The sequence below is a fragment of the Antechinus flavipes genome, chromosome 5 (genome assembly GCF_016432865.1).
Source record: "Antechinus flavipes isolate AdamAnt ecotype Samford, QLD, Australia chromosome 5, AdamAnt_v2, whole genome shotgun sequence".
Lineage (NCBI taxonomy): Eukaryota > Metazoa > Chordata > Mammalia > Dasyuromorphia > Dasyuridae > Antechinus > Antechinus flavipes.
Genome location: NC_067402.1, coordinates 254,151,898 through 254,178,316, shown reverse-complemented (window position 1 = coordinate 254,178,316; position 26,419 = coordinate 254,151,898). Strand labels below are relative to the sequence as shown.

Here is a 26,419-nt window from a genome sequence, read left to right as displayed (position 1 = left end):
ACAATCTCTCTATAAATACCTAAAAACAGGTCAGACAGACACTAATGGCTTTGGAACACAAGATCCACTCAAAGATATTTCCTTCTAAAAGGAAAAGGGAACCTTGACTCCAGCTAAATATAATCCCATAGTTTCCTTTACCCCTTCCCTCCTGCTACTACTATTTGGCCAACATCTTTAAAAAGCCCCTACCCCCTGGCAGGAAGATTACTGTTAGAAACCAGAAACAGTAGGCAAAGGGTGTTTTTCCCAGGACTCATCAGATCTGCTGAACAAGATCAAATTACTTTTCATAGGCTTGGGCTAAGATGGTAGAGGGGGGGAAGGGGAGTCATAACAGGGGGAATTCTTTTTAATCCTTTTATGTGTGTTCAGTTCAATTGGTGGGGGGAGAAGGGGAGGGTACAATTGGGAATAAAGGGAGAAAAGAGAAAGTTTCTGTCTTCAGGGAAGTCTCCATTCCTTGCCCATTACTGTTCCCATGAGGTTGGCAGGTCTTGATGTTGAGTAAGTCTGCAAATAACTTAAAAACACAATAGAAGGGCTTCCCTCCACCCCCACTCCCCATCCCATTTTTTTTTTTTTCTTTTCCTGCTTATAAATGCCTTCCTCGAGACTGAAGCTGGGCAGGACTCCAAAGGAGCAACAGCAACAACAAGCAACTAGCTGATCAAAGTTAAGCTGCCAATTGCACAACTTTGAGCAACTCTTCTGGCTGGGCTATTAAGGAGCTGAATCAACCCAGGAAGATTTGAGAAGGAGGGGAGAAGAAGGAGATCTCTATATCCTCCCAGACACACACACACACACACACACACACACACACACACACACACACACTAAAACCTCTAGACAGACAGACAGAACCACAGTTTCCCTTGGAATTGTTGATGTTATTAAACTGCTCCAGAAACCATGGCTCCTTTTGGAAGAAACTTGTTAAAGACTCGGCATAAAAACAGGTAAAGCATTTGTGTGTATGTGCTATTTTTTTTTTAACATCCTACTTCAACTCTTTTTGTGTCTGTGTCTCTCTCTCTGTCTCTGTCTCTATGTTTCTGTCTCTCTGTGTGTCTCTATCTCTACATCCCCCTTTCCACTGCCGCCCGCCCCCCACTTCGCCCAGTTTGGCTTTCTTCACCGAAAAGCTTCTGGAGAATCAAAAAACCTTTAGCCAATAAGGGCTTACTCAACACTTACAACCTGGAGAGGTTGTTGTTAGCATATTTTGATCAAGGGAGACTAGACATTAGTGTAAGAAACAGCAGAGAAAGAAATATTATTTCCCACTTTGCCCTTCTTTCCTCCTTACCCATTTGCCTATTCAGCATGCTTTGTCTTCCTTCTCTCATCCTTTCACCTACATCCCAACAGGAATTTTTAATGAGGAAACCTGAAATCTACTTATTTATGTTCCCAAATATGCTGAGATAAATTTTGTCCAGACAAAAATCTAAATTAGGTCTTTCTCCTGTTGGAATTTTGATGCAAATACAGTACAAAATTTGTATAAAGATCCTTATATATCCTATTGTTTTCTAAATTATTATAAAACTTTTTAAAGGACCTAATGACACTGTCCTAAAACTGGGGGGTAAGAGGGGTTCCTAATGGAATATGTAGATTGAGACAGGTTTTACTTGTATGGACTGAATCTTTAAGTCTTTAGAACTCTCTATGTGAATAATGAGAACCAGTTGTCTGAATATCTTGTTCTTTCCTTTACCTTTGATTTGCTCTATTTCCAGTCCATTATGCAAAAGGTGGAAATCAAGTTTAAAAAATGGGTGTGTGTATATTTTGAGCTGGAATGCTTGTATCAGTATCTATTAAAGGGTTTTCTCTTTAGATGTTCACTTTTTTAAGCTAGAAAAAGATCTCAGGATAATTTTAGATATAGGTTTTATTTTTTGAAAGTATTTATTTTGGCATGGGCACTTTTCCACTACCTTTCTTCCAATCTTACCTGCTTCTACATGTCACCATTTACTTAGTGTAAATTTAGAAAGCATACAATTACATGATAGGAAATAGTGTAATTATTTTTAAGTGTCTCTATGGAATTATAGACTGATAAAATGTTAATGCAGATTTCCAGCCTTTGATTTCCAAACTGGAAAATGTGGTTCTTTGAATAATTCTGCCCTCTGATTCTAACTCTACTGCTCTTTTAGTTAACCAAAATGCTTTTAAACAAAACATATCCCTCCAAAAAAAAAGGAAAAAAAAATCTTAAGCTTTTAAAGTGTCTCCACCATAGTTTAACTTGAATGTGAGTTTCCTAGTACTTAAACAAATCTTTATCTATTCATTAACCAAAGCAATAAAGTCCTTTGAACATGTTTTAATCTTATTAATGGTTATTCTCTTAATTAATGTGTTAATCATGGTAATGTATAAAAAGAATTCATATAAAGAAAAATCACCATTGGTTTTACAAAGTAATATTGGTCAGCAGGAATTTGAAACTTTTAGAATTTATATTGTGCCATTAAATTATATTGTAGTTATTTGTAGAATAGTTTACTAATTTCAAACTTAGTAGTTTAGAAAGTATTTCTATCTATCCCTCAATAAGACTTATTCACTGAGGTTCATTCTCCATTCTTATTATGTCAGTGCTAATACTAGACCAACTACTTTGTAGGCATATGGAAGTCTTTGAAGACTTTGAAGAAACTCCTCAAAGCTCTTTAAATATGAACTTTCCAATGCATAGCAAATGAAAAGGTTTTAAAAGTCTACTTCAGAAAAGGAGGATTTCATTTTGGAATGTTTCTTTGAGAAACTGGAATGCCCCTCCTGACAGAGATGCTTTGTCAGGAATATAACATTACTGGCAAAGGTGGGACATTAGCAATGTAAAAATATTTGCTATACTAATGCGAAGGATTGTTTTCCTTTGAAGACTTTTTATGTATGATTTATTTTAAAGTAGTGGAACCAAAGCATGTCTGGTGGTATTTTGAAGAAATGAATATTATAATATTTCTAACTGAAAATGGTGAATAGACCACATAGGCACAGTGCAGTTATCTACCATTAATGACCTTTCTCTTTCCTGAACAGTTAGAATTATAATAAATTACTTTTATAACCTGTAGAGGGGAAACTGCTGGTGAGATGGACCTGATTGAGTTCATCTGTTGATTTTTCCTAGGTTTCTGTGGTTTTTTTGGTTTTGTGAACAATTTTGTTGTGCAGATAGAAAGCAAAGACTATCTAAAAAGGAGATTGCATGGGGAGGGAAAAAAAGTAAACATCCCCTTTCTTATGATATATAAATTTGAACCAAAAATAGATTAGTTATATAATAACTGATTTGGGTTAACCAATTAATAATAGCATAATTTACTGAATAACAATAGCAAATGATGGACTCTGTTCCCTATTCTAAATACTAATGAGTGCATACCATATTTAAGATAGTTTTTTTCTATTTTTACTGAGTCTAAATTTTCTTCACAGAAGCTAGGTGGCGCAATGGATCTAGTGCCAGGTCTGGAATCAGGAAGACTCATTTTCCTGAGTTCAAATATGGCCTCAGACACTTACTAGTTTTTAACTCTGGTCAAGTTATTCAACTCTGTTTGCCACCATTTCCTCTTCTGTAAAATGAATTGCAGAAGGAAATGACAAACCATTCTAGTATTTTTGCCAAAACAAAAACAACAACAACTATCCCAAAAACAAAATATATATAATATATATTATTATATATAATTATCATATATAATTAGATGTGACTAGCAGATGTATTGCATACATCAGTGGTCCTCAAAGTGTAGTCCAAAGAATTGTTGGGGTTTCTGAAACCCTTTCAGAGAGTCTACAAATTCAAAATTATTTTTTATTTCTAATATAGTAAATAGCTATAAATATAATCCATGTGAACAAAAACTCTTTGAACAGATCCTCGATAGTTTTTTTTTTAAATAACATGAAGATACCGAGAACAAAGGTTTGAGAACCACTGGGCCATATATTATTGTATTAAGTTTTTAGATGACATCAAATAAGTATATGTGCACCAAGATATCTATGTTAAAAAAGTAAACTGAAAGGAGAGCTCAGACATAATTGTTTCATTATTAGCAGGAGAGAAGAAAAGAGGGGCAATGAAGAAGAAGAGGGAAGGAAGGAGAGGGGATAGTGAGAAGAAGAGGAAGAAGGAGAGGGATAAGAATAGTACATGTGGTATTAGAGATTTCAATCCACACATTTTAGACTTTTTCATTTTCTAACTTTTTTTCACTTTTGTTTTCTTTAGAAGAGTTTGAAATACATTTCACTTAGTATCAAAAAAAAAAAAACCCTAAATATTCTGAATAGAATACATGAGAAATAAGTTTATTGAAAAAAACATAGTAAAGTAAGTGAGCCTTCCAAATTTAGGAATGAAGGACTGGATTTTTGGAAGCAAATCATAATTAACACAAAACCAGAAAGGCTGGTACTTTCTAGAATATGGTAAGAACATAAAGGCATTTTATTAGCCATGTGCAAGGTGAGCTTAGTTCTTAACACAAAGAAGCTAATGTTTCATAAACTATCAGTGAGGTTTGATATTTAATATCATCCAAAGCCTAAAAGGAGACAAAGAATTCAATAGATTTAGAAACAGAGCTACCATTTAATTCAAGCAGCCAAGACTCTTCCCCCTCCCCTCCTTTTTCAGTCATATTAGGTCAAGAGTATGAAGGGGGGAATTATAAAGATATTCTTAGTTCTTTGAAATATCATTGCATTGATTAAATTCTTTAGATTATCTATTCTTAAAAATTAAATACAACTAATTCTTTAAAATTACTTAATAGTAAATTCATAACTTTTGTTTTAATTGAAAAGTCTTTAAATTGCTTTTATAAAAATCTACTAATTTTTGAATCTTTCAATCTCAAAATAATTTAAGAATGTAATGTATAAACTGAAAAGTTATTGTAATTACAATTGAATGGTATTTCAAACAAGGCAGCATATGAAAAAAAAAAGTGGGAGAGCAGTGGAAAATTCATTTTCCCCCTTCACACTAAGTTTTTAAGAGAGACAGAGACAGAGACAAAGAAACAGAGAGAGAGAGGTAAAGAGAGAGAGAGAGAAAGAGAGAGAGAGAGAGATTTCCACTTTGTACTTCTGTGAACAAAAATCTTCCCCAAGAGCATGAGAGTGAATTTCAAGATCTCTTTAGTCCAGTGAGATGTATTCTTTGCTTTGACTATGAAACAATAAAATGTTCTGTGACTGAATACTTAAACTGACATATATCTCTATAAGTAGATTTTAGATCACAGTCAAGAATGAAAAGAATGAAAAAGGGAGAAAGTTAGAGCTCTCTTTTCCAGTAAATTATTCAAATCCCTACCTTTTTTTTCCCCTTTGTTTGAGGTAATTGGGTAGCTTCTACAACTCACAGAAAGTAGAGGAGCAACAGAAAGCTGTTGACATGCAGCCATTCAATAACTAGACACATAATTGGAAAAAGAATAGGATTGCACACCATGCCAATGAACATTTTAGTCTTCTTAGCTAACAGACTTTCAAATGGCATCTGTAAAAGGCATTTGTTCATTTAGATAAGAATTTTTTAACAAAATATTATTTTTTAAAAAATGATTCTTAGTATCATTCATTAACTCTTTAAAATATATATGTAAATATACATCTTTATATTCTTATCTATATTTATATCTCTGTGTCTGTGCCTCTGTCTGCATGTCTATAGCCTATATATGTCTATGTCAAAGTCTAAGTCTTTATTTTTGTATCTTGTCAATAGATCATTAAGCATTTATTAAGCTCCTCTCAGGTTACAAAAAAAAAAAAAAAAAGCAAAATATGGTCCTGACTTAAAATCCAATTTATTACTTAAAATATATCATATCTCTTATATGTGTTGTACAGCATGATAAATATGGAAATATGTTTAGAAGAATTGTACATGTTTAACATTTACTAAATTACTTGCCATCTAAGGGACGAGATGGGGAAGAAAGAGGGAAAAAAATTTGGAACACAAGGTTTTGCAAGGTTGAGTGTTAAGAATTATCTTTCCATGTATTTTGAAAATAAAAGGCTATTATTAAATATTTTTTAATAAAATGTCTATATTTACATCTATGTTTATATGCATCTCTCTACTTATCTAGAATATTGGATTATCACTATAAAATCAATTATGAGGTACTTGCTGAAAAGCTAGTCAATGGTCAGTTCATTAAGTGGGTTCCTCTGACACTTTAATAATGACTGTTGACATACCACTTAAAGTATGTATTACTATTCTTACAATTATTCTATCCTTACAATATAAGGTAAAAGTTAGGAAGACTCTTCTCCCATTTAAGGTGGACTCCCTGTGGCCAAACTCTTAAAATAACATGGATAAGACTCTCAAGGCTAGGCAGACATAGATAGACTATGATCTTCATCAATGGAGGGAAAACCTAGGTAATAACATCATAGACTGATCTAAATATTTGAGAATACTTTATGAGTTTTGGCAAATTACTTAACTCCACTGGGTCTTCATTCCTTCACTTTATAAACAAGGTTTTGAGCTAGATGGTCTTAGAGGATTATATCCAGCTTTATATGTATGGTTATACTCTTATCCTACTTTAGTATACATTTAAATGATTTTACAAATCTATTATATTAATAATGATTGACATAGCACTTTGGTTTTCAAAAAAAAATTGCACATCTTCCTAGAAATCAAACCAAAAATTGAATGTGAGTTATATAAATCTCATACTAGACACTGGGAATAATGCAGAATTCAGTGTATATGATAATAAATGTAGGTATAAAATGGTGACATTTAATTTAAATGCATTTTTAGAAGCAATGGAAATAAATAAGTAGTACTAGAATGATGGAAAATGTTCAAATCCTGGTTCTGTTTTTTAGTTCCTCATTGATCTTGGATAATTATTTCATCTGCCTACATCTCAGTTTTGTTTCTTCTTGTTGTTTGTTTCTCTGTATGGTTTTATTTTGATTGTTGTTTCTTAATTTGTAAAATGAGTGTGATGTTATTTAATTTTTAATTCTCCTTACAACTGTAAATATGGTGATACTATAATTAATAAAAAACATTAAAGTCATGATTATTATAAAAAATAACTATTTGTCCTAAGATTTTTAACCATCAATTCTTGTGTTTACCTTGCATTTAACTGCACAGAATACTTATTATATAAAAATGGATTAGATGTATTTGTAGCATTTAATAAATATAACAGTTTTATTGCCAAATATTCTATAGATAATAAATCATTCTTTTAAATGATAATTAATAAATCATAGTATTTTGAAGACCATTTTAATCTTAACAATGGCACAAAATTCCTCCTATTTGATTAGGTGCTGGAGATTAAAACTTTACTTCTATGGCCAAGGCCAAAGAATTCATTGGCTAGGGGCCAACTTGCTAGCAAGGAACCTCTATGATGTTAGTTAGACTGACAGCCCACTCATTCATCTCAGGGACTATACTGAAGGATTTTCCAGCTTGGTAGGACCTGTCTAAGCCTGCACTCTACTGACATAACTTTTGGGAAAGCAAACTATAATATATGGCAAGAACCATACTATAATATATTAGGTCCAATTTCCCGCAAGTACAAGGCCAAAAATATTTCCACAAAGCTTCCCTTATGTGCCCTCTTCTCCTTCCCTGTGTGTGCATGCATGTATATGTGTTAGTAGTAGTGGTGGTGATATCTACTTTATATGCACGCCTAGACAAAAATAATTATGAATCATTGATTCAGAAGTAATCTATTCCTATCCCAATGCTTTCATTTTGTAGATGTGGTTAATGAGGCTCGATAAGGTTAAAAGATTTGTCTAAGGATAGTAAGTAGTAAGTCATATGGTTGGGATTTGAACAAAAGTTCTCTGACTCTTGGTACCATGTTTTATTTTATTTTTTTTCCCCTACTGCACCATGGCCCAGGGAACCTTAAAGTCAGTTTAATTCTTTCCATTGCCTGGCAGCCAGATAGAATAATCAGGGCTTACTTAATATGACTCCCTTAGTAGAGAGAAGAATGAAGGTATTGTGATAAGGGGTGGCAGAAGTTAATGGCAATCTTGTCACTCTCTGATCAACACACTTGGTTACCAAAAACATTGTCAATTATCCTAATTTAGTGTGTATACATTGGTCTTTTAATAATGACTTAAAAATCAAACAACTTCTCCCAAGTTAGAGTTGATTTTTAATACATATATGCCTCTAAGCAGTAAATTATAGGAATCTCCACCCTAATCCCACACTGTATTCCACCTATTTCTTTCCCCACAGTATCCATTAATTTATTCCTTTGTAATTAGACAATAGAGTCTCATTAAGAGCAGGTGTTGAGATTTTTTTTTTTTTTGCTACCAATAAAAGCAATATAAACATTAGTTTATGTTTATATAGATTAAAACAGGATTTTTTTTAATTTTAGAAAAACTGAGGTTTACAAGTTAGAGCACTATATTTCCCTAAATATTGTAAAGATGTGTGTGAGGTGATGTTGGCACTTTTAATACTATTCAAATAACAGTGGGTAACAGAAGAAAGAACCAAAAATACTCAGATTGACATTTGATCTCCCTGATGTAGTTATAATCTCAATGATATAGATCATCCTTTGTCAATCTGTCAATCTGGATTCTAGAGGATTATAGAAAAAATGGGAAAAGAGGGAAGATGAGTCAAAAGAGGAAAGGAAATTATCTAGGTGATGTGAAGGGGTTTGAACTGATGAAATAATTCAGAGATTGAAACTGAGGAGAAGTAATATGGAAACATTTTTGGAGAAATTAAGAAGATCTGAAGGAGAATAATCTCATCTTAAATCTGATTAAGATTTTATTTCAACATCAAAATAAAAGATGATTAAAAGAAATTATAGATATAAAAATAGTGAAGGATTAAGTATAGAACTCAAAAAAGTATATTCAAAAAGAAAACTTAGAAAGTAATAGTCAAGAAAATGGTAGTTAGTGAAGAAAATATTAGTGGAATAATTAGAAGGTAAAAGTAATAGATCCAGAGAAGCTCTCAGGTAAGAGTTCAGCCAATAAGGGTCAAAGGAAGAAAAAGAAATGGTGATTCTCTGCTGTGCTATTGGTGCTAGGGGGTATTGAGGCAGTAACTTGTTGACCTGAAAAGAGAGTCCTATTGTATTTCCTATTTAAAGAGAACAAAGCACCTTCCATGATTTAGCAAAATGTATCTACTTCTGTAGACTAAGATGAATGTAAATAACATTTTCAGATGAAAGCTTTAAAAAATGTTGCCAATGATTATAAAGCTTTTAACAGTCATGGAGAACTTACCAACAAACCTAGATTTTAAAAAGAAATATAAAGATGTAATCAGTGTCAAACAATGGAGAATGGAGATAAGTACATGGTTTAGTATTTTAAATAATTGCATCAGGATTGTCATAATGCTAAGGCTTATTAGTGTTGGTTTTTGTTTGTTTGTTTATTTTGCCATCCTGTGAATCACAGAGTGCCATAGTGAATAAAAATCTAATTTAAAATCAATCCAGGAAGATCTGGATTCAAATCTTACATTTGATCCTATAAGATATTTGACCTTAAGGAGGACCCCTTCTCAGTAATCTCAGTAATTCTTTAAGACAACAACTTAAAGAGATATTACAGACCTCTAATTAGAGAGGGAAATTCTTTATCTGGGAGCTTCCATAGCAATGAAATCATAGAGGAAGGCCCTATCCTTATTAAGAAAAAAAGGAAAAGAAAAGAAAAGATGGAACCTTTCATTGGGATAGATGGGATGATGACAACTGAGAGCCTGCTCAGGTTTATTTTGCTTCTGTTTTCTCTGCCAAGTAATGCACTGGTATGTCAGAATAAAAATTACTCATACTTGATAAATCAAGATAACTAAGAAGATAATATAAAAGCATTTAACTGCCCTTGATAAATTCATGTCATCTGGCCCACATGAACTATATCCACACATGCTGAAAGAACTAGCAGGTGTGATTTATGAGCTACTGTCAGTTTGATCATGAAAATAGGAGATGGAACAACAAGATTGGAGAAGGGCTGATGTTCTCCTAAGTTTCACAAAAGGGAAGAAAGCAGAGTCTTCAAACTATAACCAATGAGTGTTATTTTGATTCTTGGGAAAATTCTAGAAAGATGACTAAGGAGATGATTGATGAATATCAAGATTGAGAAGTACTAATTACAAAGAGCCAAGGATTCAGTAGGGTTAGGTCACACCTGACCAATCTCATTTCCTTTTTTGGCAAGATTTAAGTAGAGTTTAAGTAGAGTTCACAAATTTCCAGGAAAGGATATTTGCTCTAGAGGTGAGGATTTCAGAGATCATCTAGTTCAAGGTTGTTTTTTTAAAGAGAAGGAAAATAATGGGGGGAGAAAATGAGATGACTCCCAATGATCCTATGGATTATGTCCTTTCTTTCCTCTAAGGAAAGGAGAGAGAAGACTGTTGGAATGGCAAGGTGTCTCTAGTGGAAGAACCCAAGGATCTGAGCTTGACTTTGTCCTGTTGAACATTATTATCAATGATTTCTATAAAGGCATCTATGAGATTTTCATCAGATTTATGGATGATTCAAAGTATATGTATGGGCAGTTGAGTAGCTTTTAAACTGAATGATAGGATCCAAAAGGATCATAAGAGACTTGAATTTTGGGCTGAATCTATTTAAGATGAGATTCAATAGAGATAAATAATATATGTTTTGACCAAAATTTTACCACAGCTTCATAAATACAAAATAGACAGGAATAGATAGCTCTTCTGATTTTTAAAAATAAAATATATTTTATTATTTATTTAATTAAAAAATGATCACTATTTTAGTGTTTATTAGTAGATACAAGTTTGACATGACATGTGATAGGGTAGCCAACAAAACCCAGTCCTAACAATAAGGATAGTACAAGAGTGGATTTTGCTGCCTCAAGAAGTGATGGGTCTCATTTCTATGGACATATTCTAGTAAAGGCTGGATGATCATTCACTGAGTATGTTAGAGGCTGCTAGGTGGCATAGAGGGCAATAATACCAGACATGATGTTAGGAAAACCTGAATTTAAATCTAATTTCAGATACTAGCTTTGGTGACTGGACAGGTCACTTAAACTCTCTCTGCTTCAGTTTCTTTAACTGTAACGAGAATAATAATAGTACTTATCTCCAAGGATTTATGTAATATTTAAGGTACTTTAGAAATTTTAAAGTTCCAGATAAATGCTATTATTTTTATTAATATTCCTTTTTCATATATGTTGAACTACATAGCTGTTAGCTCTTAAATTTTGAGATTTTGTGACTAAAGTAGTAAGCTCATATGAAAGAAATTACATGCTGGATATCTAACGTTCCTCTGATTTTTGAAGCATAATAAAAATGCTAATAATCTTAAGGAAACACAACATTGACTCGACAGTTGGATTCAGGAAGCAAAAGCTCACTTAACAATTTTAAGCCTCATATCTGATTGATTTTTACTGACTTTAGTTATCCCAGTTTTCATTGACTGCTTAGAAAGTTCCACATCCTCACAGATCTTGCTTTTCTCTATTTTTTTTTCTTATTCTTGGAGGTTAGGAGGTATTGATTCAATAACATGATAACCTATGAGTCATTGAGTAGAATTAGAAATGACTAGCAAGTAATGTGAAGGACTACCTATGGAATTTAATCAAGTATGGCCATTTTTGCACATGAATGGAAACTCAAACCTAGGCCTCTTTTCAGTGAATTAATTGATGACTATTTTAAAATGTTACAGCCGAGCATAATTCATTTGTGCAGATCATGTCACATGCTCAGAAGACTTTCATGGCTCCTGGTTTCTTCTGGAAGAAGGACAAATTCCTCAGCTTGTTATTTGGGGCCCTTCATCTTCTGATTTCAACCTGTATTCCCTCCCCTACCACACATACATATATACACATACACTGTCTCTCTCTCTACATTTTAGGCAAATTGGCCTAATTGACAGTCCTAGGACTGGCTGCTCAATTTTCTGCCAATTTGTTTTTGCATAGATTATCCCAATATCTGAACTCACTCTTCATCACCACTTATTAAAGTCCATATGTAGCTTCAAAACTCATTTCATGTGCCATTCCTGGTGGAAAAAATTTTCTGATACTATTTATTTTCAGTGTTATCTTATGTATATATGTATACATACATATTGTATAAATAGGTGTGTGCATGTATATGTGTATATAAATGTGTATATGTGTTTCCTACATATACACACAGTTATATATATATATGCACTGTATATATTACATTGCATATATGTGCAAATGTGTACATATATATACAGTATTATATGTTTTGTGTGTACATGTTTTACATATACATATATATGTATATGTACATATAAATACATACACATTTATTTTGTTTATACTTTATATCTCATTAAATGTAATGTCCTTGTGGGTGGGGATACTTTTTGTTGTTGTGACTGCTGCTGTTGCTGCTGTTGCTCTATCTTGTCTTTGTCTTTTTAGTGCCTACAATGATGTGTTCTATATCACACTTAGGATGCCAAGATATTTTAGGATGCTATAGGATCATAGAACTAGAGCTGGAATGAAACTTAGAAGTCATATAATCCAATCTCTTCATTTTATGGACAATCAAAGCAACTTTCTCAAACTCCCAAAATTTTTTGAACTGAAATTTGAACTCAAGTCCTGGTGATCCCAAGTTCTGCATGCTCTTAACAAATATTTTTAAATGGTTTGGATTGATATATAGAGTTGGTTTTCTTGTCTTTGTTATTCAGGAAAATACTTGGCACATGGTAGGAGCTTAAATAAATACTTGTTGATTAAAAAAAATGACAGGAAGCAGAATATAGTCCCATATTTTAGAGACATGTAAGTGAGGAATGGAAAACAAAGTAATTTTGTTCTAATAAAAATCCTTTTTAAAAGGTGACAAGCTGTAGTAAGCCTTCTACTTCAATGGATCATGAAATATAAAATACAAATTTGGAAAAAATATATAAACTTAAATACAGAAAAAGAAATTCACATACTCAACTTTGGTTTTAGCTGTTATGTTTCTCACTAGTGAGAACAACTTCATATGCTCATTGATGTAGAGTTGGAAGAGATTTCAGAAATCTCATCAAATATCTGTTCTTTACAGATGAGGAAACTGGAGGCCAGAGATCTTATGTCACTTGTCTGAAGTAACACAGGTGCTAATTGGACATCAAACATTGTAGACTAGAGTTTTTTGTCAAGATGGCTTTTATGTCTCATGTTTAATAAATCTCCAAAGAATCTTATTTTAATATAGGTTCGCTTATGATTAAATTGCATGATACAGATCCTGAAGACATTCTAGACTGAGTGACATATTTGGCAACATTTTTTAATAGGTAGCTCAATTTGCACATTTTTTTAATGTGTTTAGCAACATTTATTGGTGAGTTTTAAGAATAGACAAATCTATTTTAGTTATTTTATCACAGGTTAACTTCCTATATGGTGCAGGATTAAATGGGCAAAACCATAACCTCATGGCAAGGAATTTAGATTCTCAATTGTAAGACCAGGGTTGTGGTGAAATCTGTTACATGTGGATTTCCTTTTTGAGTTAAGTCATCTTTCCATGGGAAACTAATCTTATAAGTGTATGAAAAGCTTAAAAATGTAATCTTGAGAATGCCACTGGCCTATGAGTATATAGGCTTGCAGAGTCAATGAGATTGAGTGGATAATTTATTGATCTAAATGGAAAGAAGAGAAGGAAGCCGTGAGTGTGGGTGAGGGGGAACTAAAAAAAAAACAAATTCATTATCTGACAATATTGATTCAGCTTTTACAGTTTGAAGAAAGGCTTAGATGGGAAAATGAAGTGAGAGGAGCTGTAATAAGATGGTAGCCAAAGGGGACAAACATCTGGGCAACAACATCAACTAAAGTCAATAAGAAGTCAATAATATATCAGTGACACTGGGATTAAGCTCGCAGAAAAAAAAAAAAAAAAAACTTTTAAATAAAAGTTATGAAGTAAAGAGAATTTTTAAAAATAAGGCAGACATTGTGTCTCAATAACAGTGAAATAAGCAAAAAGAGGACAGCTAGATGGTACACTGGATAGAATACTGACCCTGAATTCAAAAGGATCTGAGTTCAAATCTGGCCTCAGACACTTAGCACTTGCTACCGCATGATCCTGAGCAAATCACTTAATTTCAATTGCCTCACCAAACACACACACACACACACACACACACACACACACACACACACACAGCAAAAAAGGAAGAGACAATTTGTATCTCAGCAATTAATATTAACATTTATAATAATAAACATTTATAGTTTTTAAAGTACCTTAAGGTTTTTAAAGTACTTTATAAGTATTTTTTCTCATTTCATCCTCACAACAGTCCTGGAAGGTAACCTACTTTCTGTTAATTATTTCCTATATATCTGGTATATTTATATATTTGTTTGTTGTCTCTTTCATTAGATTGCAGGGGATGTTCATGGAGGACTAATACCTCTGCTATGAGAACTTGCTGAGCCTTTTTCAGTGCTATTCATCCATCTTTGGTGTCTCCTCAACTCTCATCTTATGGCTCCACTAAAGTGTCTCAAATGTAGATGAATTAGGGGGAAGTCTACTCCCAATATGTGGACTTCTCTGGCAGAATGAATAGATGAGAATAAATTATTCCAACAGCCATGAAGACAACTATTGAGTTCATAGATCTTGGTTAGACATCAAAAACAACAAAGCACATCCTTCATTCTGACCCATCTTCAGTCATCTCGACTTCTGTCTTTCTACTATACTTGTAGGATTCTGTAAGAGAGAAATGAAGCTGACAAAGTTGTGCAATTCTGCTTCACTTAAATATAATTCATGCCAAAGTCAAGACATCTCCTAACGTCATTGGGTCATTGGTCCTCCAAAATAGAAGAGCAAATAATAAAATTTGTCAGCTCTTTTAGGGCAAAGTTTCTTAAACTGTGGTTCATGATCCCTTAAGGGGTCACTTAACTGAATATAGGGGTACCAAAGTTATGATTTATTATCAGTAAATGTTTAATTTGCATACCTATTTTATATACCTATATACCTGAGTTCAATTAAAAAAAAAAACTTCTTAGATGAAAAAAAGTCACAAGTGGAAAAAGTTTAAGAAGGCTTGCTTTATTGCAGGAACTGTCTTTTGCCTCTTTTGTATCCCTGTGATTAGCTTGGGGCTTAGCACAAACAGAGCTTGATGACTATTCTGGACCTCATATTCTGAAATTCAGGCATATTTTATCATTTCTCTAGGGCTCTGTAGTACCCTTACAAGGATTTGGGATGTCTAGTCTCTTTGTCATTGGTTAAGTTCCCATAAATTATGTCCCCCAATTTAGGAGATCTGTAAACTCCAATTTTATTTAACCATTAAATAGTTTTTTACAAAGGAGTATTTACTTTAAAGGTACAGTAAAAAGAGACAAACATTTCCTGACAGCAATTGTTGGACATATCCTCCTTTACAATTCTTCAGTATCTGAGGGAGAGAGATTAGACTTACAACTCAACTTGTTCCTATACAAAGTTCCAAGTCTAACCATCCTGATTTCCCATCTCAGCACTTGGTTGCCATCATAAATTTATTGCTCAAAGTGTATTGATAATATTGATAAAAATGTATATTCACTGGCTTTTACATGTACTTTTAAGATTTATGAAACCCTATATTTGCTATATCATTTGACCTTATAATAAAGCCTGAGATAGAGATACTAAAGATATTATTATTCCTATTTTACAGATGAAGATACTAAAATTCAGAAAAAATAATTATCACACAACTAATAAATATCAAGACATGAAATGTATATCAAAATTTCTGCTAATTTGAAGTCTGTGTTCTTGCCATAACACTTAAATTATCTACTTTTTTCTTTTTTTTCCCCAAGATGTAATTTCTAACTAATTTTACATAGTTATTAAAAGGGTAACTGAAGAAATAAAAACAATCACTAAATGTACTATCTGATTAAATAATTCATCTGATGCCCATTTTAAAAAAATCTTCCATATACAAAGAACTCTACTAGAATGGACAGAATACTAAATGAAGACATGGTGTTTACCTTTGTACAATTTACAATCTGATAGGGAAGACCTGAATGAATGACCCCATATTTGGAATTTATTGACTGGAACATGTGAATGAAAGTCATTGAGGTATCACTTGCTAAACATGTTCTAAACTAGCTAATGCTTCTTGTACTTACCCGTAGTATTTCATTAATACAGTGTCCTACATATATTCTTGGAGCTCTCTGCAATGATGATCACATCAGAAAGTTAAGCTCTTTTCCTCCACTGTGGAAGCAGAGAAAACTCCCTTCCCTTCTCCATTTCTCCTCTACTTTTCCTTTGGGAGATATTAGAAAAGCATTTACTTAAAACTTAATCTGAAGTTTTTAGACCAATCTGAAAGAGAAACCCTTGTCAGCCTTTCTATATCAATTTCAAAATAACATCCTAATTAATTCTTTCTTAATCAGCCAAGAAAAGTACTCCTCCCTAAAACAATTAGGGCAATGGTCCAACTAGGGAAAGGGTTTCCTAAACGGTCTTCCTAAGTGTAATATCCTTCTTGTTCTTATCCTCAGGGGCATTAAGGAAGTTTAAGATCCATCTAACAGTAGGAATAAATTTATTTGGGCATTTCAGTAATTGGAAGATAGTGTCATTTATTACCTAGCTATAAAGGAGAATTTTTAAAGGGTGTAGTCAGATTGATTGAATAATTTCAGGAAAAATGACTATGTAAGGGTGTGCTTACAGTTTAATGGCCATTGTTTTGCTTAATGAACCAAACTTTCATCTGAACTTTGTGAATTAATCTTTGTTCAAGAATTCTTTGAATTGTGACTTCAAAATAATTTGACAGAGAAGTGTCTAAGGATATGAGAAGACATTTCAAGCTCTCTTGTTGTAAAGTCATTTCAATCATGTCTGACTTTCCAAGACTCCTTTTGAACTTTTCTTGGCAAAGATGATAGAGTGGCTTGCCATTTCTTTCTTCAGCTAATTTTACAGATGGGGAAACTGAGGCATATAAGATTAAATGACTTGCTTAGGATCAGACAGCTTTTGAGGTCAAATTTGAAATCAGAAAGATCAGTCTTTCCTACTCCAGAGACAGCACTCTATTCATTGTGTCACCTAGCTGATCCTTACTATTAGATAGGTACTGTACAAAGGCTCTGGGATACTGGTACAAAATTGAAACTATCGCTGGCTTCAGGGATTTTGCAATCTATGGGAGTTTGGGTGAAGGGAGAGACAATGAACATATAAAAGCATATGCAAACCATATATAAAATCAATACATGGTATTTGGATAAGATACAATGTCTGTTTAGAGAGTAGGTAGGAGAACATTCTTATGAAAGGTGATACTTAAGTCAAGTCTTTAAAAAAAAACAAGAAAACAAAACTAGAGAATAAGAGACAAAGGAGAGTAGAGAATGCATTCCAGATACCATAGCCAATGCAAAGTCAGAAAAAGGAAATGTGATATATCATATAAGAAGAACATAAAGGAAACCAATTTGATTATAGGAAAGCAATCAATATCATAGAGAAAAACATTGAATAAACAATAAAAGGCAAATTAGTTGCAACTTGGAGATAGTGTCTAGGAAGCTAAATGATACAAGAAAGTACTCAATCTAAAGTCAGGAAAAAGAATCCAAACCAACTTAAGAAACTTGCTAACTGTGATCTTGAGCAAGGCACATGATTTCTATCTGCTTCATGTTCTTCGTCTGTAGAATGGGAATAATAACAACACCCAAATCCCAGTGTTGTGAGTGGGGGCAGGGGAGAGAAATGAAATATCTGGAAAGAACTTTGCAAATATTAAAGCAATGTATAAATGTAAGTCATTAATATCATTATTATTGCTACTATTATTGCTAGGCATTTACATTTTATCTAAGGAGCCATGTTATTGAGTAGAGTGATATGCTCATCCATTGAAGAGAGTTATTCTGGAAGTTGTGTCAAAATTAGATTAGAAGAAAGAGAGACTGAGGCAAGGAGACCAAATGGTAGACCAATACAATAGTTCAAGTATTCATGTCTATCCATTGAGATGATAGCTTTCTCTGCTGAAAATAATGGCCTACTAGGAGGCAAACCAAAAAAAAAAAAAAAAAAAAAAAAAAAAAAAAAAAAAAAAAAAAAAAAAAAAACTCATGGAAATGTTAAAAGTCCAATGTTAGTTTTTTTAATGCACAAAAAATTGCCAACTATGTCAGAAGATTTCTAAATGTCTATTTTAATTCCTCAAGGAGCTTTTTTCTCTTGTCCTTATGTTTACAACCAAGGAAACCCTTCCTGAACTTTTTTAAAAAAGACACACAGAATGTATAGAATCAGCTTTATTCTTCCTTGATGGTGATTTTTGATGGATTGAATCTCAATGAGGAGAACAGAATTATCTCCTGGAGGAAATAACTAATTGAGATAATTTATTGGGAGAGCCAAGCAAGAATGTATATGTTCCCACACACCTAGTCATTTGTTTTCATGTAGGTTAGCATACTCCATCAAATTCCTTCCACGGTACTTCATCATGGTGTGGGGGATCTCAGTATTATGTCAGAGACATGTTACACACATCTTATTAAAATGAAAAGTCTTTGAGTCACATACTGGGGATGTATTGTACTCAAGAACCATTCATAAAGGACCATCACCAATTTGGCCACAAGGTGCAATTTTTTGTGATTGAAGATCATCTCCCAAAGATTGGCCATCAAATTGTAAAATAGTTAAGTCTTTACTGGTAGAGGAGATACCTACATTTAAGAAACCATAGGTATTTTTTCAATCAGCAAATATATTTTTTCTCTCTCATCTCCTTTTAGGGAAATCCTTTTACCATATATTGAAGTTAGAGATCAGTATCAAATAATCAATTACTATTGTCATTTCTTATTCTCTTAAATTGAGTAGTCATATTTATTGGTGTCCCTGCCTCAAAGTCTCTTGCCACTTCAATCTATTCTTCACTAAACTGACACACTGATCTTCCCCATGTATTTCCCTTCAATTCAATTACTCCATGATCAAATGACTTCTATAATCAAATATATAAGCTCTATGGATCTTTTAAAGGACAAACATAAACTAATGCTTATATATCTTTCCAGTCTTTTTCAAGCTTACTTCCTCCCATATATTTTACAATCCAGTGACACATAAATAACAAGTCACTCAGTTTCCAATTTTGATGCATTTTCATTGGTTGATTCCCAAGCCTGGAATTCTTTCCCTCCCCATCTATATCTCCCAGCTTTCCCACCTTCCTTTTTATTTCAATTTAAACCACCTTTTGTAAGAACCCTTCCAAGACCCCTCTTCATAATTGTTTTGTTAGGCCCCTAAGAATATTTCCAATTTACCCGGTATATATCTTGTTTTAACATAGTTGTTTTCATGTTGCTTTTATCATCCTAAGATTTCATTGAGAATAGGAACTGCTTTTATCTTTCTTAATATTTTCAGGACTTGATAAAGTACCAGCATATAGTAGGTACTTTTTAAATAATTGCTTGTTGACTAATTGACTGGTTGGTTGATGTTTAGAAAATGTGAAATGATGGCAAAATAGTTGATTAAAAATGATCAGTTTCCCAATATCCATTTTTAAAAAAAATTCATAAAAAGTCCTATGACTTAAATTAAGAAGGAAGAAAGGAAGGATGAATGAATAAAGAAAGTAAGGGAAAGAGAGAAGGAATAAAGAAAACTAGGAAGCACAGTGTTTGAAAAATAGTAGATGCTTAGTATGTGCTTATTCCCTTTGTCCTTTCCTTTCTGTCAAAATGTGCTAACTTTAAGTAGACCATAATTTTAATTCTTTTTCAATATTTACTAATTTATTCTAAAGTAACATTGTTGAATGTCCCAAGTTTTTAAAGTATTTAAATCATAGAGTTTATAACCAAGGAGGAACTGAAGAGGCTAGCTTATTTGATGTCATGTTTTACAAATAAGGAAACTGAGGCCCAGAGAGAGATGAAGTAACTTGTCTAAGGTGAACATAGTAGCAAAGCTAAGAATCAAATTCCAATCCCAATATCCTTTCTACAATATTCTATTTCCAATTGATAGGTTCATGTTTAAGTGACATTTTATCTTTGATATTAATATGTGTCTAAGCATTCAATTACTATTTTCAAAGACTGAATGGTATAGTCAAAAGGTATGATTAGGTCTCAGCTGACCCTAATAAAATTATAATGTGGATTATGGTGAGCCATGTTCACACAAGATGAAATTCCTTGAATTGTAAAAAAATAGTTCTTTTGATATTTTCAGATTTTAGAACATTTGATTGATTTCATGAATTTTTAAACAAACAAATCTGAAGCACCTACAAAAAATATTTAATGATCACTCATAAATACAACCTTAGAATTATTAGAAGTGGGAATTTAAAAAATTAATTTATATACTTGAATTTTTTTTGGCCAAAAAAGAAACTAGAACTAAATGTTGAAATGACTAAGCTAGTCATCCAACTGGATAGCTTTAGATAAAAAGAATGTATTGCTATTTCTATATTTTCTCCTCAAAGAATCAATATTAATGAATGAATTTGGATATTTGCCAAGTACTGTATATGCATTAACTTGGAAATAATTGAATAATTGTTATGGCAGCATATCTTTTGTTAAGTGCATTATAGTATAAGCATTTAGATTTTAATCATAATATATTTCTAGAATCTAAGCTAAAAGCTCAGTTTATTTAACCTTCATTTAGAGGCAGAATCCATGTATACACACATGTGCACATGCACTCACACATACAAACACATCACTCTATGACCATTCTGAGCTACTAAATTCATGCATTTATGGAAAGAAAAGTTTTTCCTTGATATGTATGAATGATTGATGCTATCAACTTTCCAGAAAATGAAAATGCCATTAGAGGACAGTCATAAGTAGAAAATAAGTAATATTTATCTGGTTTTATGTAGTACTAGTTGTACTATTGTTGATAGGTTCATTACCCATATTGGGTTTTTTTTCCAGCTCTGTGACAGATATTAATTGATTAATATTTTTATTCAAGGATTTTTTTCTTTTTTTCTCTGTTCTGTAAGATTCCATGCATACTTTATGATTTTTTTTCCAGTGGGGAGTAGGAAGCAGAGAAAAAGAAATTATTTGAAAATGTAAAATATCTAATGAATTTCAAGTTGAAAATATACATATGTATATACACACACACACATATATATATGCATGAGTGAGTATATATACATATATGTCCACACATTCTATATACACAAATACTCATATAAAATGTTTCTGGCTTTGTATCCATTATAAATTACATTTTGACCGTACGTTCCCTGGATCCTTATCTTCCCCCAAAAAAAGTAAGACCACTGATTTTTCTCAGTGACAAAAGAAAATATCTATAATTATGACTAAAGGGTCAAGTTTTTTTTTTTTTATTTTCTAAACATTTTTTTTTGTTTCTGAGATGAAAGATTGAACTGAAACTTATCATTTGTAGTTATTACCTGTAGCACAGACAATAACATTTCCTAAACACTGAGAACTAATCTGAACAAAAGATGATATTTAATGGTTCTCTGGTACTCCATATGGATTTGTGATCTTGTAGCAATTTGTTCCCTTAATGCAGATTGCATTAATGCCTGTTTATCCTGTACAACTCTTATCCCTATTTTCTCAGAAGTTCATCATGGGATAGTGAGGAAGTTTCTACCCAATTACAACCCTTACTATTTTATATTTTTGGCAGTTAAATACAAGTTAATATATTTGAAAAAAAAATGTGAAGTTTCTTCTACTGAAATGAAATTTGATTCTAATTTTTTGAAATAACATTTAATGCTATATTTCATATGATTAACAATAACAAATTAGCATAAGTTTTCCTCACAGAAATTATATAAAGATAAGCTAATCCATGAATTATTATTCCCATTTTACAGTTAAGGAAACTGAGGATTTGAGCAGTATAGTGACTTACCCTCAGACATATAACTAGTAAGTCCCTACAATGAAATTTGAACTCAGATCTGAAATCCACTACTTGGGTTGCCTTTCTATTAAATAGTAAATTATTTGACACCTTTTTAGCAATTCACTAGCCAAATGAAATTCACCAAATTGATTTATCTAATCATCAGTTTTAGGATTTTAGATCATCTAGTTTAGTCCCTTTATTGTACAGAAGAATAAAATTATGGAGCTAGATCAATGAATTGCTCAGGCCACCAAGACAAAAAACTGGTAGGACATTTTCTTTTCTGAATTCAAATCTTGGGCTTTTCATGACATTTCTAAGGACTTCATGCTCCTTTCTCATTTTCAGTCTGATTATCAGAAAGTAAATGTGAAGTTGTGAACCATACAAATATTTTAAAAATAAATAAGATAATTGTTTTCTATTTATCCACTTTAAAACTTAAGATCAGAGAATCCAAAAATGTTTCAATATTTAGTAAATAATACATTGTATATTTTTGTTTCATATAAAGAAAAATTAAGCAAAAAAAAAGTAGAAAGGAGAATGAGAAAGAAGCATAGAGAAGTGAATGGACAGGAAAGGAGGCAGAAACAGAAAAATGGAGAGTATCAGGAAGGAAAATGATGGAGAAAGAGGATTTAAAAAAATCAGCTACAGGTACTTTAGCTTTACATTAGGTACTTTAATAAGTGCTTATTGATACAAAAGCCGAGGGAAGGACAGTGAGAGATAGAGTAAAAAGATTGAAAAACTACGGAATAGTGGGAAAATGATTGCACTTAGGGGAGAAAAGAAAAAGGGGAGAGAATCAGAGCCAAAATGATACACAAAGGAGGGTGGAAACTAGAGGGACAGAGATAGATCTGGGCATTGTAAGTAAGTAGGAGAATGTGTTATTCAATGATAAACCATTTTTATCACATCCTGCTTTTCACTTGGCCAGCAGGCCTCAAAGTAAGTTATCAGCCCTATCCCTTTCCTCAGAAATTCTATTGAACTTTCTAGATATTTACAATAGGTCTTTCTAAATTGGGAAGGAGTTTGTTGGCTTTTGTTTGAAGCCACTTAGTTTTTATTTTTTGTTTTGTTTTGTTTTTCCTCTGGAAAATTCAGCAGTTTGCCCATCTGTGCAGAAAGTACTGCAACACTGGTAGCAATCATTTTATCATCACCAGGGACTGCAATGTCACAAATTCATGGATTTTTCCAATAATAAAAGTCTATCCTTTTAAACTCTGAAAAGGAACCTTCTTTCTCTCCTTACCCCTTCCTCACTCCATCTCCTGTTCCCCACAAGGTATCTAGTTATAGATAAAGACCTTGGAATATAGAAGATTAATCTTTGTGAGTTCAAATCCAATCTCAGACACTTAATACCTGTGTGATTTTGGGTAAATCATTTAACCTTGTTTGCCTCAGTTTTCTCATCTGTAAAAAGAGTTCTAGAAGGAAATGGCAAACTACTCCAGCATCTTTACCAAAAAAAAAAAAAAAAAAAAAAAAACCCTCAAAATGCAGTAATAAAGAGTTGGATATAACTCAAAGGATTGAACAAGTACTCCCTCCCCCTTTTAAAATCCACTTCTGATGGAAATTTTGATGTATTACAATCAGTATCTTGTTTTTTGAAAGGGGACACAGGAAATCTTCACTTTTTGTGAGCTAGAATTTAGAGAAGGGTGGGAATTTTCTAGATTTGAACTCAGGTCTTCTTAATTTCAGGTCAATTCCCACTGTGCCTGTCATCTAGTTAACTCAAGCATAATTTTTTTTTTAGCACAACTCAATTTCAGTATGTCACTGCCTCCTTTTTAGTAATTTCCAGTGGTTCCCTATTATCTCTAAGAACTTGTAGAAGAATCATTTGGTATTTTTAAATGATGGAAATAGACTCAAAGTACATTGTGCCAGGTGACGGTTGATAAGCTATTCAATTTATCTGAGGACAAAGATGTGCTGGAGCCAGCACTAAACAGTTCCAGAAAGCTAATAATATAGCTTAAGATGTGGTACTCTAAACGTGTGTGTGTGTGTGTGTGTGTGTGTGTGTGTGTCTGTGTGTGTCTGTGTCTGTATCTATATCTATTTATCTAACTACATTTTCAATTTAGTTTCTTTGATATCTTTGACCTTTAATTCTTCCAATACTTCCATAAAATAATTTCTTGGTGATTTAATTGGGATGGTATAAAATATATGGATTTATTTTAGTAAAATTATCATTGTTATATCAGTCGTGCCTACCCATGAACAATTAATATTTCTCCATTTATTTAAATCTAATTTTATTTGTGTACAAAGTGGTTTTTTTGTTTGTTTGGTTGGTTTTTTTGGTTTTGCTCCTGTAGATCTGGGTTTGTTTTGGTAGGTCTATTCCCAGATATTTTGTACTTTCTAGACTTAACAGGGTTAAGTGAGTTGCCTAGTATCACATAGCCAGCAAGCCTGAGACCAACTTTAAACTCAGGTTTTATGAGAACTGACATTGTCTCACTTAGTTTCACCAACAGCAATCATAGGATAATAGATTTTAAAATAGTCACATAGGTTATCTTCCTCATCTTACAGATGAGAAAATTAAATGAAAAGACTACTGACTCTGGAACTGGAGGACCTATGTTTACCTATGTCCACCTCTGATTTTACTATCAAAGTGATATTTAGCAAATTGTTAATCTTAGGAGGTGGTTTCTGAAATTCTGCAAAGAATAATTCAAATTAGAACTCAAATGAAAGAAAACTTGTTTCATTTCTTTTATTTTTAATTTGTGCACAGGGAGAGGAATGGTGATTTTGCAATTTAAGGAAATTTCCCTAACAATACATCTTAATATTTTTTCTGCAATTCGTTGCTTTGAAAAGCTGCCTAAAGATTAAGGTTAGATGACTTGATCACAGTCTAAAGACTCTACATTTCAGAGGTAGATTTTCAATCCTCACTCTTTCTGAACTCAATGCTAGATGTCTTTCAACTATGTCATTTTGCTTTTCCTGTATAATTTGAAATGATTTAAAAAATAACTCATAGTAACACATTTGTACTTTTCTTAGTTGCTGTTTCTTAAGCCTTATGTTCTTGCTTATACCCAAAAGTATTATCATTATGATCATAATAGTAATAGCTGCTATGCTATTGAATGGCCAAAAATATCCCCCTATCCAAATCTCTATGGTTAATTGCTTAGGTTTTGAGGGTTTAGCATCAATGTAAGTAACAATTGTTTTTTAATTTGGCAAGATACTTTAATGGTCTTCCCAATTGAAAGTGATATTTTTGTGATGGTAAATTAAACTATCTTTTGTGTCAGTTTATACCTACTTCTTAGTTATTGAATAAGTGTTGCCTCAGACAAACGGTAGCCTGGGAGAAACCTTAATTTAGAAAGACCAAAGTCATTCACTGCATCCTGGCCCATCTCTAGTTGTCTTGACTTTTTTGTTTTTATTTTAAAAGCCTGGCAATTATTTAATGAATCATTAAAGGGCTGGGTTGTCTAGTGAAACAGAAATTCTAGGTAATAACTTCTGACTTACTATTATTATTATTATTATTATTATTATTATTAACACTATACTTAGCTTGGTGCCATTCACAGGTGTGGACATATGCCTTTGTTTGTCTTTATGACATTCAAGAGTTAAAGCTTTTATTTCCTCAAGTCTTCTTTTGTACTTAATTTAGAAATCACATTCTTTAGTCCATGACTTGAGGGATGATCTGAACAAAACTGAAAGCATTATGTGCCAAGAAAATATTTAGAAATTAGTTTCTGATTTTCTTATGTAGTTTAGCAATTTTAGTTCAGGAGCATCTAGTCCCAACTAAAAACCTTTGCCAATCCCTCTTAATTTTTAATGACTTTGCTCTCTTAATTATTTCTTATTTCTGGAAATTATGGTCAGTGACTAACTTTTGGCTTTTAAAAATACATATTATACTTTACCTAGTACCATTCATAAATAGGAACTTAATCTTTGTTCTAATTCTCAGATTTCTCTTAGCTATGCCTTGGGTTGTTCATGACATAAAAAAATAAGTTTTTATATCTTTAACTTTTCAAGATATATTTAAATTTTAATTTAAAAGCCAGATTCTTTAGCCATTGGCTTGAAGGGAAGTCTAAACAAAAATTGAAAGCACTATGTACCAAAAAAAATTTATAAATTAGATTTTGATTGTCCTATGTAGTTGGCAGTTCAGGAACATTTTGTCATTAGTCATGTCAATCATGTCTGACTCTTCGTGACCCCATTTGGCATTTTCTTGACAAAGATACTGAAATGGTATTCCCTTTCCTTCTCCAGCTCCTTTTACAATTGAGG

The 26,419-nt window shown here is 32.5% G+C and overlaps 1 protein-coding gene across 1 annotated transcript in view; it reads left to right on the top strand.

Annotated features, from left to right (window-relative positions):
• Positions 1-819: 819 nt before the first annotated feature.
• The window catches only part of RASSF9 (Ras association domain family member 9), a 51,756-nt gene continuing 26,156 nt past the window's right edge, over positions 820-26,419 (top strand). The window contains exon 1 of the mRNA XM_051963738.1: positions 820-962. Coding sequence (XP_051819698.1) covers positions 916-962 — 47 coding nt within the window. The 5' untranslated portion in view covers positions 820-915. The remainder of the gene's footprint in view (positions 963-26,419) is intronic.